The sequence below is a fragment of the Alosa alosa genome, chromosome 19 (assembly GCF_017589495.1).
Source record: "Alosa alosa isolate M-15738 ecotype Scorff River chromosome 19, AALO_Geno_1.1, whole genome shotgun sequence".
Classification (NCBI taxonomy): domain Eukaryota; kingdom Metazoa; phylum Chordata; class Actinopteri; order Clupeiformes; family Clupeidae; genus Alosa; species Alosa alosa.
Genome location: NC_063207.1, coordinates 28,710,872 through 28,729,931, shown reverse-complemented (window position 1 = coordinate 28,729,931; position 19,060 = coordinate 28,710,872). Strand labels below are relative to the sequence as shown.

Genomic DNA, 19,060 nt, shown 5'->3' with positions numbered 1-19,060 from the left:
GTACACACACACTCTCTCACACAAAGGCTGCACACAGATGCCTGCACACACAGATTCACAAAGACATATTGTGAAAATACTGTACACTGGCACACATGCACATGTGCACACACAAACACACATAGCCTACATGCAGACACATAAGTATAAGTATATATACTCTTTTGATCCCGTGAGGGAAATTTGGTCTCTGCATTTATCCCAATCCGTGAAACACACTCAGCACACAGTGAACACACAGTGAGGTGAAGCACACACTAATCCCAATGCATTAGATAGATAGATAGATAGATACTTTATTGATCCCCGAGGGGAAATTCAGGATTCAGCATTGAGCTGCCTGCAACAACAGCGGCGCTCGGGGAGCAGTGAGGGGTTAGGTGCCTTGCTCAAGGGCACTTCAGCCGTGCCTACTGGTCGAGGTTTGAACCGGCAACCCTCCGGTTACAAGTCAACCAGTAGGCCATGGCAGCACATACACATTTGTACAGACACACACACATGTAGTGGCACACACAGACAGAAATAGGCTACACACACACACACACACACGCACAGGCTCATTGGCAGTGCATTAGGTTCCAAAGACATACAGAGATACGCAGGCACAGACAGACACACACACACACATTGACAGTGTGCACAAGTAACCAAGGGGAGAATAAAATTGAAACTTGATGCTTACAAAGAGTTCCAGAGAATGGAGAGGTGAAGTGTGATTTGCAGTTTGCAAGGAGTTGTAGGAGTACTGTATGGCTATGGCATGGAAAAAACATGGGAAATGTGCTTTATTTCTTTTGTGTAGCATGTGGCAACACCATGGTTATACCATGTCCTGACATGCAGTTCATCTTATTGCAGTTATGTCGTTTTGTTTTCATGTCTTATTTAAGCAATTTCATTATTATGAATCAGACATTCTTGTCTCAAAAAGCTGTTGAGCAGGTTTCTGTAACACAAATAGCCTAATTGACTGACAGTTTCAAAGGGCGGCTCCTCCATCAATTCTTGGTACACAAACAAGTTTGGCATCACTAGAGCAGCATTCTTTTGCACATGTCTGTGATCTGTAATTAGACGATGAAATTGCAAACTGACTGACATTTTTCTTACTGTTTTCAGTCAGAAAACCCCCACCCCCAAAACAATTGTCCAGGATATTGAAATGGGAATGTGTACAAAAGTCATTATTAAAAACTATAGCGACAGTCGTACCTTTTTCATTTAATTTAAGGATGCGAAGGCTTAGAGAATCAATATGATATCTTTTCTTAAGTTAAGTCTAGTCAAAAACACTAGATGTCAGCTTAGAGTGAAACATAGAATGAAACTTCCCTGTGCTACTTGTACTAATGCATATTACATTAATGGCCTACACGGGGTAGCCTATATGTAGCAATGTCAGTGTCAGCTGCCAGTGGAGTTCAGTACACTCCAGTGACAATTATCTCAGATGAGCTGTGGATTTTCCGGTTTGTTAGCAGCAGATAGAATGTGTCCCAACTGTAACTCATGACCTGTCGGCAAAAAAATAAAAAATACTGGGTGCTACCCATCTGCTTTTCAAACTGACAATTACTCATGTAGTGTTGTGATCACTAATGAGACATGGAGAGGCTTGGTAGGTATAATAAGAACCATTTTGAGAGCTGTGATGGCAAATAAAGATGTTTCCATGGATTAAAAGAGTATGAATCATTTTGGACTTTTTTTTAATAAAACAACCTTTTGGCATGGCAGTGCCATTTTCAGTCAGAACAAATATATTGCTCAAGAGAAACCCAACATTAAATCAATGCCAGGGGTATGACTAATTTTGCTCCTACCTGTAAATTCTTAAAAAGCATTTCACACTCCTGGCATCAGACCTAAACCACTTCCAAAACATGTTGAGCACTTATTGGATTGTTTTTGTTTACTATTGAGAATTTGGCAGCTGTTTGTTAATCTAAGTATTGTAGGTGACAATCTCATACGGATGGTTATGATGATGCCAATGGTGTGCAAAGCAGTCATGAGTAAACAGAGGTTAATTTAAAGAATCTGATTCATGAAACATACTTTGTTTTCTTTCTTGAAATAGAATATGTTAAACGTAGGCATATTAGACTCCATGTAGGCCTATTGGCCTCCATGACTGCTTTGTGCACTATTGGCACCATCATAACCAGTTCCATGAAAGTCACCTGGAATGCTTCTTGATTAAAATTAATGAATGAAAAGCAGCCAAGAAGTACTCAGTATGTATGGAGACACCTTCAGCACTGTTGGAGAACCCTTTCCAGTTCTTCTATATTGATCTACTTTTACACAGCTTCACAAGACCTGGTGCTAGGGCTCAGTTGTGTTTCTCAAGTAACTTAGAGGGAGATGTGGTCAGTTCATAGATGTTTGTAACCCAGTAGAAATATATTCTGAATTCAATACTCTAGCATCTGTAACTCTGTGCCAGTACTTCACACAATTTTGTTTTCTAGGGAACTACAGGGTCTCAGTTTTCTAAAGATCAAGCATTTGATGGTTGTCCAAAATGGGGGAGGGGGGCAGACCCATAAAAGACTACTAGGTATTTTTCCCCGCTAGTGTATAGTTCCTTTGTTTTCCACCTTTAATTGGGTAGGACAAGAACAAAATCTACCTTTTATATGCTCTGATGTAAAACAGGAGGCTATGAAACATATTTTCTCACCACTTCACACCGCTGAAAACAAATATGCCACGTATGCGCCTCTCTCAGTCATAGACATTTCCGTTAAGGGTTGGGTAAGATCATCAGTTCAAATGAAAACAATCGCAAATGGGACAGTAGGAATTTATTACGCCTACGATGCCACTCATTTGACATGTATTTTCGTTTTACAGTTCTCGGATGAGATTACTCACGCAGTTACCTGTCTTGCACTCTCAGGGTGTGGCCAATGTGAAATCACTATATATACCCATCAAGCACAGAGCTGAGCAGCTGCAGCAGACAAAGTTAACACTCCTGGGTAAGTGTAATGTGCGGTGTCAGTGGAAGTTTTCCCAGTTGCTTATAAGCTCATGAGATTTGTATTTAAAAGTTTGATGCATGCTTTCACAGATTTTTAATCAATAGAGTTTGGGCTTTGGACAATTAATTGTGAAACACAAACCACGCAAAAGTTTTACACTTCAATGGAGATGCTAATAAATTATACTTGACTAGATGCTGCTTGACATGCATGTATTTTGCAGTGTACATACTTGTATTGACCCAAGATCAACATGAGTGAAGGTGGGTAAAGGTTAACAAATATTGTTTAATGGGATGAAATTATTGATGTTTTATTCACATTTATCTATTCAAATTTCTGATTTTCTGTTTTTTTAATCATTTTTTTTTATTCCTATTTTCTCTTCTCTTTCTCAGAGGAACCAAAGGTAAGACATTTGCCTGAACCATTATGCTAGTTAATGAGACCTAGTGTGCTGTGAGTGTTTACATTTCTCCTGTTCATAGCCTCAGGAGGTCTCAGAAGAAGAGGGATCTGGCTGTGAATCAGGGGTAAGAGCGCATTCTCAGCCCTACAGCCTCTAAATCGGAGGCATCACTGTCTATTGACCAGTGTGGGATTTCTGTAACGCCCTGCCCATCTGTTTTAGGAGTTGGACGGAGACGGTAAAGGGAATGGAGAAGGGAAAAAGAAGGTACATGTAATGTAATGTAAAGAAGCTTTTCCTTTGGCTCATGCACAATGTGTCTGCAGTATAAGTGAATATGGCTGTGCACATTGCACTGTTTCTGTATATGCACAGTATGTTCAGACATACGACACAGGCTGAGAATGTTAGCGCAACTGATCAAAGCAGAGAATGGAACAGCCAGGTGGTAACTGTGCCTGAAGGCTGGGCGTTAGTCCACAACGCTGTTCCAGCAGCCTTTTATGCAGTCAGTCATGTGATGTGATCATTTGTGCAAGATCTGAATCAGGTTTGGAGTATGCCTGCCATGCATAACTAATATTACTACCTGTTATCTATATCTGTAATATCTTTTTTTCCCCCTGATGTGTGCATGTGTGTGGCATAAGAAAGGGCATACAATGCATTCACTTCCATGTCTACGTATGCATTTAATTGGATTCATTTAGAAGTTGTTCAATGCAATGTCCAGAGCTGCTGGTCATTATATATATTTCATTTTTGTGAAATCAGGGTAAGAAGGGAGGGAAAGGTAAAGGAGGGGAGCACGGCCACGGAGGAGAGCATGGAGGAAGAGGAGACCATGGAGGAAGAGGAGACCGTGGAGGAAGAGGAGGTGGAAGAGGAGGCGGAGGAAGAGGAGGGCATCACTGAAGTGCTTATTGTCACGTGCACTCCCACTGCTTCTGAATAAATGTTTCATAATATAGTGACGTTACTGTTTTTGTGATCTTTTCTTGTTTTGACTGGTTATTCATTTACATGTGAGAGATGAGAAATACAAGATAAATGGAAGTGGAATATAAATAAGTGGAAGATAAATATATAGTTTCACATTCATACAGTATAAACAAAAAAGATAATATATCTTCTTTTCACAAGGTAATAACATAAAACAACCAGGACACTAAAAACAAACATGAGGAAAAAAGTCAAGAATAATAACTACCACACTCTTAAAAACGAATGTGTTGAAAACAACACAACTTGCATGTTTTTTAATGCATCTCTGTGTCCAGATAGGGACAACACATTCATTTTAAGATTGCAGTTTTAGAGAAACCTGCTGTAAAAAACATGTACCATGAGGGGGCGTCAGAGAATAGCTTTAGGAGTATCATCAAGTGTGATTGTTTCATTGCTATGGAAACAGCTCCTCCACCTCCAATTTGGGGAGCATGATGGCCTTTTTGGAAAAATAACAAAAATACTTAACTAAGTCCTCCATCACAAGAGAACTTACTGTAAAGGCAACATGAGGACTTCTGGAAACATTGTCTTAAGCGGTCATATTACCTATTTGCAGCTGAAAATAAAAACATACAAAAGTAACCATGGCAAAAAAGATGGAATGAATGCTCATGTGTTCATATTTTTCTCTCTAAAATATTATGCAACTATTTCAGCAGTAAATAAAGGTGACAAATATGGACAGTGACAAGAACAGATATTCACAGTAGACATTCAGCACCACACAGCAGAGCTGGTGATCCCTCTACTGATATTCATGTGTCATTAAAACCTCATACCAAAACACAAACACTGACTTAGTAATCTCCAGTGTCCTCATAATATCCTGCAATTGAGCCCACAAGGTCCTTTTCCAACTGCCTTAAAGCAGCTTCCATCGCTGCCTGTACTAAAAGACGTGCCGTCTGGTAAAGTAGCACCTCCGGTGGCTGAGGATCACTGATTTTACGCTGAGGACCATCATCTGCAGACTCAGTTTCTTCTCTATGACGGATATCAAGTCCACGTTTGCCATGGAAATCAACAGGGCATGACAGAATTTCGTCTACAGTGCCCATGACTTCTTTTAGTGGTGACAGTCCACTTTCATACTGATGGGATAAAACTATGCCAGCATTAGCTGGACTTGATTGGAAGGTTGTTTGTTCGACTTCATTCCCAGTGCTCTCCCTCTTCTGCACTATAGCTTCGTCTTCCTGGTTCACTTGAGATGTTGCTGATGAGTCCCATATGACCAGGCTTTCTGGTACATTAACTGCTGTGTGGTTCTCCTCCTCTGCCACCTCCTCCTCCTCTTGCCTCTGACAGCTACTAACGTCAGATGACGCTTCAGGTTCATCTTTTCCATTTGTTCCAGCAGCCAATGTTAATGTTTCTTCCTCAGGAAGTGTAGCATATTCTGCATCCTCTTGATCCATATGCAAGCTGGGTTTACCACAGCTCTCAGCATGGGTGGTATACAGAGCACTTCTGGATTCACACTCTGACATCACAGGCGTCACATCCACACTCACCTCCAGGGTGTCAGAGTGAGGGCCGTCATCATGGATGCTTTGACAGAAGCCCTGAACACCCTCGTCAGTGTGCCTGTTGGAGAGCACAATAGTCTCCTCCTGGATGTAGTCCTGTGCATTCCCGATGCGCTCCTGAAAGAATGGTGAGGGCTTCTTGGCTCTGTGTCTCACTTGATGTCTGAACTGGTTCCTAAGCTTGAGGCATGGACAAGGTGCGGCTTTCTTAACAACAAATGCTGGATCTAAACCCTTGTGGTTTGGTTTTGAGGAAAAACATTTCTTCTTTTGCAGACAGAAGAGCCTCTTCAGAAATGACTGCTCTGTTTTTGTATAATGTCTGCACTCTGTTCCAGCAACTGCTGCCTCTTGTTCCACTTTTTGTTCAGTGACTTGGTAAATAATGGATGGCCAAACGGCCGTGTCGAATGAGTCTCTTGCCTGTTGGTTGTAAAAAGTAAAGTCATGGTTTTGATCTTCATCGCCCAGAGCAGGTTTGTACCTCAGACGTCTTGGGCATAAGAACACATGCCAGAAGAATTTCCTCCACCCTTTCAGCCTTGAGCTTTCTTGCGCTTTACTCTGCTTACTTTCTGAATCTCTGTCTGATTTTAATGAGTGGTACAGAGGTTCAGAGGTACTTCCCAGTCTTGCGCTGTCCTTACACGAACTGAGAGGATTTGGTGTGCTTCCTAAAGGCTCTTGTGCCATCTCCTGAACAGAATAGTTATGGTTTGGCATGGAATTTCTAGATTCTCTGTTGGGGCTATTCAGCCTTTTGTCTCTGTTTTTTGACGTGTACCTGGATTTACATTAGCCAAAGAGCAGCTGTGAAGGGCCAGTCAACTTCCTCTTGAGCCCCACTTTGCCTGGTAATGAAGCGCTGGAGCCTCCTTGAGAGACATGGCTGATCTCAATGTCCCCACTTTCAGGTATAAATCAGCTGGTTACCACCTACAGCACAACAATGTGGGGGAAGGGAAAGGGAAAGGGAAAAGGCAATCCATATCCATTTAGGTACTCTAAAATATAGGTACATAAGGAGAACATTGATATATCAGAGGCAAATTACTCGGAGGCGCTACAATTGCCGAAATGCTCAATCCTTAGTGACTGACTCACTATGCTGGGGTGCGCGACCAATCAGTTTTGACCTATTACGCGTGCCCACGCCCTGTGACTCATAATTCACAACAAAATTGGTGTAGGGCAGGCCTACATGCTTTTACTTAAATGTATGCGTTTACATGCAATTTCGTTAAAATAACATAAATTAGTTCATGCCAAACTTACAGAATTACAAGCTAAAAAACAAACACATTTCACTATTTAGCCTAAACCTTAGACCGCAACAAAACAAATACCCTATTTGATCAAAACATGCATTTTAAGCACGGTCAGCGATCAATGAGAAGCATTACCTCATAGTAACTACATAGATATAACGTAGACCACTAGTCTCGCATGCACTTTCTTCAACTTTTCAACCTTCATTTGATATTGCTTAATAGTGCTCCAAGTACAAGCAGTCACATTTCCCCTATATAGCTTATCATTTATGCCTTTTAACATAATCGTTTCTCGGAAGAAGGCACTTACTTAACGGTGTTTCAACTTCAAGACACTCGACACTGCAGTGCAGTCGCATGCTCCGGTCTTGCTCTTGGATGATCTAGTGCAAGCGCTGAAATCCACAAGCTAGATAAGCATCGCGCTCCGTCTCTATGGTAACACCGTGATTGACACGCAGCGCGAGGCAGTATGGGAATATTGAAAAAAACATAAAAAGTCGAATCTCTGGTTAATAAAACTTGCCTCAAGATAAGATATTGGAGGCAGGAGATCATCCCCTCGTTCTGAATGTCACCACAACACTGCTCAAATGTATATATGGATGTCTAAGGATGCACAATATGGTTTTGTATCCTGAATAAGTGATCTACTTTGACAGTATATTTGCTGAAAATAAAATAAAAACCTTAGAGAAAGCAAGATACTGTATGTAATGTAGGACATAAAAAAAGCATGGGGCGATGCAACCATCAGAAACTACACACACATAGGAATACAATGAAACGTATTTCAACATTATGCATTTATCAGAGAAAGCATACATTAGAATGCCACCAGTATTTCATGAGAAAAATGCACTCTTTACCATTACAATTTTCACCTTACAATTAGTGAATGATAAAGGTTGCAGATTCGTTCACAGTACAATACAAGTTATTTAGATTAATCCAGTGAAATGCATTTACAATTAGTACAAATATGGTTAGAAATTTGTTCAAATATACAGTCCATGTAGTACATTAAGTGTTACTGAGAGACCATCAGGGTGCCATTAAATTCAGTTTGAATCGTCAGACATTAGCGTGTTTTTTCTTTTTTTTACATATTTTTTTTCAGAATGCTGACAGGCCGTGAGGGAATGTGACCAAGATGGGCTCAGTGTCCATTTTCTCTCAGATTGTCAGAGACAAAAGAACGTCAGAATCCATACAGCAACATCAAATACAATATCTGGTTTCTACATCATAGGAATGCTAATAACAGGGCTGCCAATAACTTTCCAACACTGGGGGAAGGAGTGGGTGAGCTTGTTTGACACAAAAGTGTGTGTGTGTGTGTGTGTGTGTGTGTGTGTGTGTGTGTGTGTGTGTGTGTGCGCGAATATGACTGAATAGGAGAAAGACATAGAGACAGACTGAAACAGAAACAGACTGATTGACATCCTTGACACTAAAATTTGGGGTGAGAGTGGGAAGGGATGGTTTCCAGCATCAAGGGTCCAACAAACCACCTGCACAAACACACACAGAATAGAATGGGTTTTAGATTCTCATAAATGAGAGAAAGAAACAGAGAAATGTAACAATACATTTAAGTTAAGGCTGCAGAATTACTGATGAGGATAAGTGAGCGATCAAAAGTGCTTGGAGAAAGGACACATTGTCTTTTAAAAGCAAATTCACTGATGTTGAGTTTGACAGAGCAAGTCTGTCTATAAATATGTATAATACAGTATAACTGCAACGCAGATTACCTGAATAGTGTCTCTTAGAAGAGTCCGTTGACCTCTCCAGTCACTGGGTCCAGGTCAATGTCGTAAAAGCAGGGACGAGTGGGCAGTCCTGGCATTGTTGGCATCTGGGTTTGGCCAAGGACAAAAGTCAGTAAAGCACAACAAACAAAAAAACACTACATGTACCTCTCTCAACAAAGTAGCTTACAGTAGAGCACTTTATAATTAAAGTACACAGAGACATTTTTATCTCACCGTGCCAACCAAAGGGAACAGGAACCCCGCCCCTACACTGGCACGTATGTCTCTGATTGGCAGAACAAACCCTCTGGGCACACCCTTCTTTTCAGGCTCATGGGACAGTGACAGGTGAGTTTTGGCCATACAGATAGGCAAATTGGCAAATCCCTGCAGAAAATAAAATAAAGACATTTAGGCGCGCACAAACACACATATTAAAAAGATTACATATTTTCAAGTGACAGGCAAACCTGTAACTTCATCTCAGACTCTGATCCTTGTTTTAAGGGCTATAATATACTTGTGTTTGGCATATTTATGGCTCTACTGAAATAATGCAATATTATGTTAGCCTATGTTAGCCTATTAGCTGGTTTGATTTGCATTAGCTCACTGAACTAAAATAAAACCATGCCAATCTCTAGGTATGGTGAAGGGTATGTGATGATGTGGGGCTATTTTAATTCCAAAGGCCAAGGGAACTTTATCAGGATGCTTAGTATCCTGGATCCATGAAATAACTGGCCTTTAAAAATAAAAATCTTAATTTAACATTGGGCTTCCTATACTTTTGCCTCATGTATTTTAAGGAAGAACATTTATTTATTCAAGATACTTTTTAATTTTTTAATTAAGGCATTAAGATCAATTTCCAAAAGATGATGTTTTATTCCTCTTTTTAGTCAACTTTCGCATGGGTTCACATACTTTTTCTTGCCACTGTATATACTCATATAGTGATAGGCCAGCCTTGGTCATGTGGCTAATAAACAATCTATTAATCTATAACAGATTCTTAATTTTTTCCCTTCTAAAAATGCATACAGTGTTCACATCTGCACAGCTGGTGATTACAATTCTGACCATACCAGGGGTGAAATATTCATGAGTTCAGAGCTCAAAGTGGCTGAGAGTTTGTGAGAGCTCAGAGTGGCTGAGAGATGTTGTCAGTCAAGGTGTGTCTGGGGTGAAGCCCTTCCAAGACACTTCCCCATGCTGGATTGGAGTTGCCATAGCAACATGGGCGCTACCTGTCTGGTGTAGCGTTCCACCTTCTGTTGTGCCTCGGGAAGAAGCTCGATGTCGTCTGCCCCATATATCTTCTGAGCAATGATCCGGATCTTGTCAGCAATGGGCAGCTATTGGGGATAAGCACACAGAATTACCAACACTCACACAGATAGATAAACCCAGTCACGTAAATCCTGGAATGCACACTACACACTTTGTGAAGAGAATCTAGCTACTCATGATTGGAAAATGTTACCAACCCTAGCATGAGGTGCATAGACTTGTGTTAACTTTGAAATCATTTGTCCAGCCTAGCCAATCCCATTGATCAGGGAATTCTAAAGATAATTCCTACTTCACCTAACCCTTACAACCTGATAAAGTGCATTATCAATCAGAAAACAATGTATTTAGCTGTGCTGTATGACTTTACATATTCTTCTGCCTGCTATTTTTTTATCCTCATCCTCTCTCGTCGCTGATTGCCCCGCCATCTTGGTGGCTGAGGGAAATGTAAACGCATTGACAGAAGCCAGACTAGTATCTCCGTGAAATGAAAATGAATACTGAATACTATGAAGACGGCACCAGACTAACAATACACAATGAAGACAGATACAAATAAAATGTTCAAGTAAACGTCCAAGTAGACAGATTATCACGAAAACCTACAACACACACACATACACACACACACACACACACACACACACACACACACACACAACCATCATGCATTATGCAAATCACATTTTTCACTTGGACAAATATGAAACAGTTGGTCCATTAACAGCGGTCAAGCCCAGATGCTACACCGCAGTGTGAAAGAGTCTTTCCCCTCTGACAGACCAAACCACCTGAGGCTCCCAGCAGTCAACTGCCAGTCTCTCCACCCGACCCCCCAACCCTCCCCAAAAAAAACCTAATGCAGTGTGAGGAGAATACAAAAAGGATAATGATTCTATTAACGAAACGCGTCGAGTGCTCTGGAGCCAAATGCACTCAAAAGGCAGGCAGTGGAAAAGAGCAGGCTTGGGATGGAACAGACGTGTGCAGCGTGCCCGTTGGGGCCGGGGCCTAATGGGCCATTTGTGCAGCATGGGAAAGAATGACTAGAAGTGGTAATGATAGCCTGTGGAGGATGTGTAGTGGGGGACACAACAATGCTGACCACTATGTACCAATAATTTTAAAAGCGTCATCAGTTTAATTACAAATGTGCTTTTAGTCACAAACAGCAATCATCCGACACTAGATACGCCTATGGAGGAGAGCCCCCTCACTGAAACTGGGTTTGGGCAGAGGTAGGCCGTCTTTAAAGGCAGAGCCAGTGATTCTAGCAAAAAGTTGTTGATTTTTGAGCTCAACAGCCAATAAAGTGACAGGACGGTATCAGCCTATTAGATATGACTGGGTAAGAGATGAGTGTGTTACCTCTGTATCGTACAGGAACCGGAAGTTGCTGGGTGCCTCTGATGCTTTCTGAACCGCCTCTCCCAGAGCCACCGCGCCAGCACCCCCCTCTGCCCAGTGAGTGCAGCGCACTGCGTCGAATGCACCGGCCTCTTTGGCCAGTTTACAGATCAAGTCCAGCTCAGCGCCTGTATCAGTCCTACACGGCCACAGAAAATATGGAGGAGAGTGAATGTCTGTGGTCAGGAAACATCATACCATAAGGCACATTTAGGAAACATCATACTATAAAGCACATTCCTGGGACTTCCAAGCTCTGCACTTGGGGCCCTAATGTGATTGATGGGCAATGAGCGAGGTCCATAGTGCGGGAACTAAAGCACGTATTGTGCTGACCTGCTCTTGTTTATTTATTTATACACATCTTTACCAGGGGTGACTGTAGGGTACTGTAGCATCTTGCTCATGGTATTCAATTAGCAAAAGGATGTTAAGTTCCTCTGTAGGAGAAAGTTATTGGAGGAGAAACAAGGCCAACAGGATAGCAGGCTTGAATAAACTCGAGATACTCACATGTTTTTGATTGAGATAAACAATGGAATTCAGACAACATTGCTTGATGCATCTGACATACCACAGCTTTTTTGCCTGTAATGCATCTGACCTAGCACAGCTTTTTTGCCTGTAATGCATCTGATATACCAGGGCTTTTTTTGCCTGTTTTATCTATTTTGAAGGAAGATAAAGTAGTTCCAGTATTAGGACAAATGTTGTTCTGTAGCCAGGGGTGCTTACTTGAAAGCGTTCACAGCCACAACAACAGGAATTCCAAAGTGCCTGGCGTTCTCCACCTGCTTCTGCATGTTACTGCAACCCTTCTCCAATAGCTCCAAGTTCTGCGGGGAAGGAAGGAGGATAATACACCACTTGGGGGTTGAGAATTATGTATGCACATAACTGATCATCACTGATCAATACACAATGCTACACTGATGTAACTTCTAATTTCGAGTAGTCATGGAAGTAGTATCCCTGACCATTGATTGATTTACTTTACAAAATTCAATTCAATTCAATTAAATTAACTGATATGCAGCATATACACAATTTGTTCACAACGGTATTAGTAACTTGTGACAATCACTAACTGACCTATGACATTTGCTGACTGCTGACTTTTGGACTAGACAAGACTCTTACACTCCATGATAAGTGTTCACACTTCTCATTGAACTGTCCTGAGCATTTGAATTAATTTATACATTTTAAAATGCAGTTCATTTATACACTCCCTCCCACACACATCTAGACAACATTTATTTTCTAAATGAGATGCTCCACTTTCTCTTCTCTGAATTTTCTACATGGGTATGATCAAATGATGAAGCTACCTCCTCCAAGTACTCCTTGGGTAGTGGCATCCCAGCAGTAACCTGGAGGTGGAGAGAAGATGAGGAAGTGGGTGAGGCAGGTAAGTATCAGAGGAAGAGGAAATGGTCACCACTCAGTGTGGTTTCTCCTGTCACCCCCATCATCGCAGCCTGACAGTTTTTATTCACCGAGGGATATTAGCAGATTCCGTTGCTGTCCTATGCGCAACAGGAGACATAATTACTTTCTCAGCGGTGGCTCACAATCCATGAAAATTATGCTGATGGCATTTATGAGGTTACTGCGGTGTGGTACACACACACACACACACACACACACACACACAGGAAATGGCACCATGTTGGAGATAAAGGATGACACCTGGCTTTGAGTGACAACAACATATGTTTACTAAAATTACTGTGAATTTACAGCTTTCTTTTTTTTCTGATAAAGTTAAACTGAACCATGAAAAAAAAAAAAAGGTCACATGATGTCTTGTTGGGAGAACAGCCATAAAGCCATGGCATTTCCAGGGAGAAAATTACAGCATCTTAATAATGTTAAATAAGCCATGTTCGAAGAATATTCAGGGATTCACAACCTCGCTCCGAGTTCAATACTCTGGGTTCACAGCCTTCCACCGGCTCTGTGTTTACCACCTTTCCCTGCTATGCATACCAGACAAGAGCTCATAAGTGGCACTTAACCTAAAACCTCCTAAACGACCTAAAGCGCCTAAGACCAACACGCTTAAAAAAAGTTACATTTTCAAAAACGAGAAGGCCTAAGGACTCTTGCTGTGGTAAGGGAAACAAAGCGTGAAACAGGACAGTGTTATGTGGCATACCGTTGGGCCTCCTCCGTGCATCTTCAGGGCGCGGACTGTGGCCACTAGAACCACAACATGGGGCCGTAACCCTGAGTAACGGCACTTGATATTGAAGAACTTCTCCATGCCAATGTCAGCTCCGAAACCTGCCTCGGTCACTGTAACAGAGGTGTTGATCTCAGATTTACTTTCTGCAGTTTAGTAAACCCCTTTTCGAGAAACAGTAAAATGTTCCAAACTGGCATGATATCTATAGTTTATTAATATAGAAAATGTCATTGCAAACATGTAGATGTACCTGAAACATTTAAATTGTACATTCTAATCTAATTAATCTAACACTTCCCATTCATTGTTAATATGTACTACTACATTAATAGCTGTAACATAACCAGCGTGGCTTTAATTAAAAAGCCTTTAAGACATTATGTAATGGTAAAACAGAGAAAATCACAGCATCTTACCCACAAACCCCTCTGGTCCCACTAGCTTCAAGGCAATTTTATCAGCCAAGATGGAGGAGTTTCCATGGGCGATATTGGCAAAGGGTCCAGCATGTACAAACACAGGGTTGCCCTAAAGGAATTCAAGAGTTCACAATCAATCAATCAATCATCACAACCTCTACAGCTGCATCAGCTTAAAAACAGATGCTCCTTGATTGTAGGTTGCAAGCCTAATGCTTTTTGCACATTTTAGGAAGCTGGATTTGAGGACTGGAATAGCTGAGTAACCAGAGGTACTGCACATTTTTGGAAAGGGGGGCAGGCACTAGAACTGTTCTCGTTTGTGAAAAACTGGAGAAGAATTGCATGTTATCTGAAACACAACATACTGGCAGACAAAAACAAAAGACAAAAAATAATGTTTTTTCCTACTTGATGTCTTGTTAAGATACAGCTAAAAATGGATTTTTGGATTTAAATTTATGGATGAGCACAAACACCCACACACAAAACCAAAACATGTCCCACATAAAACCAATTTTCATCCAAGAATCACTTCCACTTGGAAACAGCTTTAGGCAGCCATGTCTATGTTAGTGTGTACATTTGGGCACTAATTTCACAGCATATTTTCATAATACAGATTTGTGTATTGTGTTTTGCATTAATATTTTCTCATTAATATTCAGTCTTCTTGGTAAATGATTTCTTCTCTGTGTAACAATGCTGTTTTATTTTATTTGTGACTTCATGGCAAAAAAACAGTTAGAAGTCCCTACTTTTTGTGACAGGACACTATGAATCTTTATTGGTCAATACTGTTGATATAGGCATTATCTGAAGCTTGTTTTATAGTCTTTTGTGAAAACACAACAACTTAATGTTGCAAAATTGATCTGTTTTTACTCTAAAAGGACACACTTTCTCACCTCCAGTGTCTGCATGAGGTTGGGTTTGATGGCATCTCTCATGAGGACAGTCAAAGCTCCACTAACACCCTGAGAGGGAGAGAGAGATGTGGTTGAAAAAAGAAAACACACTAAAAGGCTTGGGAGAGTTGCACTTTCATTAATATCTCTTCAATTTAGCTTTAAGTGCCTATAAATGTGAATTTCTTGAGATAATAACACTTCGTCTGTTCAAGCTCTTCAGGGGTATGTTTTTCACTGCAGTTGAACATATCAAAAACAACTGCAAATCAACACCAGTGTCTTTCCCCCTTCTCTCCTCTACCACTCCTGGGTGATAGAGGGGGCCTTCTCCCATTTCTCTTTCCCTTCTGACTTCTCTTTTTGTTACAGAGGTCAGAAACATATTCTCTTCCTCTTCAGTTCCATCATCCATTCCCCTTTCTACTTGTCCTTCTCCCTACAATAAATGAGCCTCATTATCATCATCATTCCAGCATCATCTCCCACTAGAAATCAGTGGTCCAGATGAGGCCCAGATGAGGTAGTCTTTCCTAAACCATATATCTCTGCCTCCCTTTTCATTCCCTCCTCCTCCTCACCTTCATCTTCCATGATGTCCCCCCCCCTCTCTCTCTCTCCATCAGCAGGACATCAGCCTCCATCAGGTTCTCTCCCTACTTTCCTTCATTTCCCTCCTATTTCTCCCTCCAATCAAGGAGGGAGCTCCCATGCTAACGCTAGTGGTTAGAGAAGAGGTCTTTTGAGCTCTTAATTCTCTAGATGCTCTACAGGGTGTTCAATAGTTCCTCTGTTAGTTTCTATTCTATAGTTCCTCTTCCCTCCTCAATCACCAGCCCCTCAGAATGTCTCTCCCTCTTCCAAATTGACATGGTCATAACTGACAACATGCATTAATTCTTCTTCTATTTCACCCATCAGCGTCATCATCATCCAGTCAAGACGGGGTTCACTGACCAGGTCCTCGGTGGTGACGGGATCTCCGCTGCGACTGGAGGCCACCACCATCTTGGCCAGGCGCTGTCGCATGTCCTCCAGGCTGCTGGTCAGAGCCAGCACTGCCATGATTTCACTGGCCACCGTGATGTCAAACTGGCACTGCAGAGAGAGAGAGAGAGAGAGAGACCCACAGACATGAGGAGTGGTCACTGGTCAGGCACATCGATCACATAGCTATTTTGACACCAATGAAAATATTAATGCCACTGACCAAGAAAAACCTGATCTAAAGTGAAATGCGTAGTATTTCACTGTTATTTTCAGATTGCACTGTCAAGAAGTCTAGCTTGTGAGTGTTTGAATAAATGTCCTTAGGATTCAAAATGTACTGCGAAAGTAAATAACTAAGCTTAAGACTTTGTTTTGTCGTTGACTACAAGTTCAGTCACTAGGTGATTACAGATGTGTGTACTCTGCTTGTTTCACAAACACCTGTTTCAGCAAAGCAAGCTTTGGTGGAATCCTGCTGTTGCATAGACAGTCCGTGTCCGAGCTGATTCCCCCTGCTCACTCTTCATCATAATACCAACACACAACAAACGCTCATTGTTCTTAACAGGAACTGCAGATGGCACTCTCATTGGTTTAATGGATATCACGCCCAACACACACCTATGATTAATTAGGAAATATAATAACAACCTCTTTGAACTATGAGCCTTGCATCTGTTCACTTATTCCGCCGTCAAACTAACAAAAGTGGACTGGACACACCCGGAATGGACTTAAACCATGCAGTACGCTTCAGACAATAGGGCAATTTCGTGCACAACTGTCACATCCATAACGCCAACCTAATGCCATGGTATTTCATTGCGGTTATGGACGTGACCGTTTTGCATGGAATTGCCCTATAGATGGTCAAAATAGGGCCCTTTATGTTAATCTGCATGGTCTTTTTCTTTAGCTTTTTGCAATTCAACAGATTATGTGATAAAAAAATGCTATTTGATAACATCAGAGTACTTTTACAAATGGTATTCATGTAAAACAGAAATGACGTGAATACTAATGAAAGCTGGGAGAAGCTGAGAGACCCTTTGATAAGAAAGCTACACTGAAAAGCTGTAGATATAAATCAGGTAGAATAAATCAGGCTATTTTTTATTACAATGCTGTGCAGGAGCCTCATTAACTTCTGGCTCTTTTGTCTTTAAAGTGCTATTGGTCACTACTCAATTAATTTGCCCTCGCAGAAATGGTCAGAATCAAGGGCTGTTGAGTGTGTCGGAGCACAAACACAGTCGGAGAGCTCCTGGCTACTCTCCAGGTAAACATGCTTTATGAATACAGCCACTTTTATTGAACTTTCACAATGGCATCCCACGAATGGACATAAACAGAATAATTATGCTGTTATTTTCAGACATGATGGAGTGGCAGAGCACTGCATGCCTTGTAGAAAATTGTGGAAAACAGTTTTAAAAAAGAGAAAGCACACATTTTTATTTTATTTTTTTATTTTAACTGTAGCCCTTTTTGTTTTTGTGCCTTCCTGTATTTATTTATTGCACTTTACTGTGAAGCACTTTGGTGCGGCTAAGCCGTTCTTAGATGCCCTATATAAATAAAATTGACATTGAAATATATTTCAACCTAAAGTTTGGGCTGCATTATTCATTTCGTTTTTGCATGTGAGCTCTTTTTCTGTATATCAATTATTCTCTCTCAGCACATTGGATGATGGTGAAGTGGGACTTGATTGCTCATTGTTGTGATTCCCAGTTTGTTTAGTGCATGCAGCGTGTACATACCGATCTGGTGTGTCCTTTCTCCGTTGCTGACTCTCCAACAGTTATCTTCCTCAGGAAGCGATCATTGGTGTCCATTACTACAGACAGAGAAAGTCAGACAGTCAAACAGCAAAAACGACATGGATAACCACTATATACCCACCTGTCATATCTGTGTGAAGATAAGACTCTCTGAAGAGTTGTGACCAAATCACATCAAAAGAAACCTCCAATGTGACCAAATTACAACAACAGTAATCAATATAAACCATTTTCAAGTCTTAGCCACAGTCAAAGTGCAAGATTCACCTCTCTGCCAGGTAACAGATTCAGGATCAATGTCCAGCCGAGCGAATCGTGTGATCTCCTCCTCAGTCAAAGTAGTTGGATCAGTCTTCTCAATACCCAGTTTCTATTGACATCAACAGAAAGCCTCATTACATCACTGCCCAAACTGTACACACTCAACAAAAAATTCTAATACTGTATATTTTAGATACATTCTTAGACATATCTTTGAACCACAAAGCTGGTGACGTTGTTTAAAAAGCTGACACACTACATTTTGAGGTCTCAATTACTGTCCAATTTGGTCCACTGGAAAAGAGTCAACTCACAAAGACAAAACGTATGCAGTACTGACCTATAGAATACATGTATAGGCACTAAGTGATGTTCCTGTAGTTCAGCTAATGCTATCTCATTCTTTAAGTAGTCCATCAAGGTGCCAAAAAACAATATTATTAGTTGCTTTAACTGAAGTTGTAGTATATGCTTTAATACAAGTCTTGTTTTTAAAAGAGCCGTATGCATTTCAATTAATCATAAAATGGGCCTGATATGCCACTAGACATTAGGAAATCATGTTCATTTCAAACACTTATATCACTGACAACAGTAGTCCGGCCAGGATATTGTCATTTAAAATGTGAAGTTGCAGCCCTCAACTGATGTTGATGTTGTCATATTGTGTTTTGGCCTGATGCGCCACCCTCCACCTATCAGCTAATCACAAAGTCAGTAGTGTTTCGGCATCCGGGTTGCCAGCTCTGCCAGTCAGGGGGGAGGGGGAGGGGACAGTAATTTGAAAGTGATTGCAGTACCAGTTTTGGCCACAATCTTACATACGGTTCCTTT

General features: G+C 41.1%; 3 protein-coding genes across 3 annotated transcripts in view; 1 reads left to right on the top strand and 2 right to left on the bottom strand.

Annotated features, from left to right (window-relative positions):
• Positions 1–2,849: 2,849 nt before the first annotated feature.
• si:dkey-248g15.3 (rRNA 2'-O-methyltransferase fibrillarin) lies at positions 2,850–4,376 on the top strand. The gene is made up of 6 exons (XM_048228133.1): positions 2,850–2,990; positions 3,217–3,256; positions 3,392–3,402; positions 3,482–3,526; positions 3,625–3,669; positions 4,177–4,376. Exons 2-6 carry the CDS (start codon positions 3,247–3,249, stop codon positions 4,315–4,317), a joined length of 252 nt encoding a protein of 83 aa, XP_048084090.1. The 5' UTR covers positions 2,850–2,990; positions 3,217–3,246; the 3' UTR covers positions 4,318–4,376.
• Positions 4,377–5,169: 793 nt separating this feature from the next.
• On the bottom strand, positions 5,170–7,581 carry LOC125284248. The gene is made up of 2 exons (XM_048228132.1): positions 7,524–7,581; positions 5,170–6,878 (listed from the first exon to the last, which is right to left on the bottom strand). The coding sequence occupies exon 2, from the start codon at positions 6,663–6,665 to the stop codon at positions 5,211–5,213; it is 1,455 nt and encodes a 484-aa protein (XP_048084089.1). The 5' UTR covers positions 6,666–6,878; positions 7,524–7,581; the 3' UTR covers positions 5,170–5,210.
• Positions 7,582–7,997: 416 nt separating this feature from the next.
• mthfd1b (methylenetetrahydrofolate dehydrogenase (NADP+ dependent) 1b) overlaps positions 7,998–19,060 on the bottom strand; it is a gene marked incomplete in the record, with an annotated part of 26,037 nt that continues 14,974 nt past the window's right edge. Inside the window, 13 exon segments of the mRNA XM_048228539.1 lie at positions 7,998–8,727; positions 8,971–9,074; positions 9,205–9,357; positions 10,221–10,328; positions 11,635–11,812; positions 12,409–12,509; positions 13,005–13,046; positions 13,835–13,974; positions 14,281–14,392; positions 15,192–15,260; positions 16,149–16,289; positions 17,945–18,021; positions 18,233–18,335. Of these exon segments, the coding sequence (XP_048084496.1) occupies positions 8,985–9,074; positions 9,205–9,357; positions 10,221–10,328; positions 11,635–11,812; positions 12,409–12,509; positions 13,005–13,046; positions 13,835–13,974; positions 14,281–14,392; positions 15,192–15,260; positions 16,149–16,289; positions 17,945–18,021; positions 18,233–18,335 (1,314 nt within the window).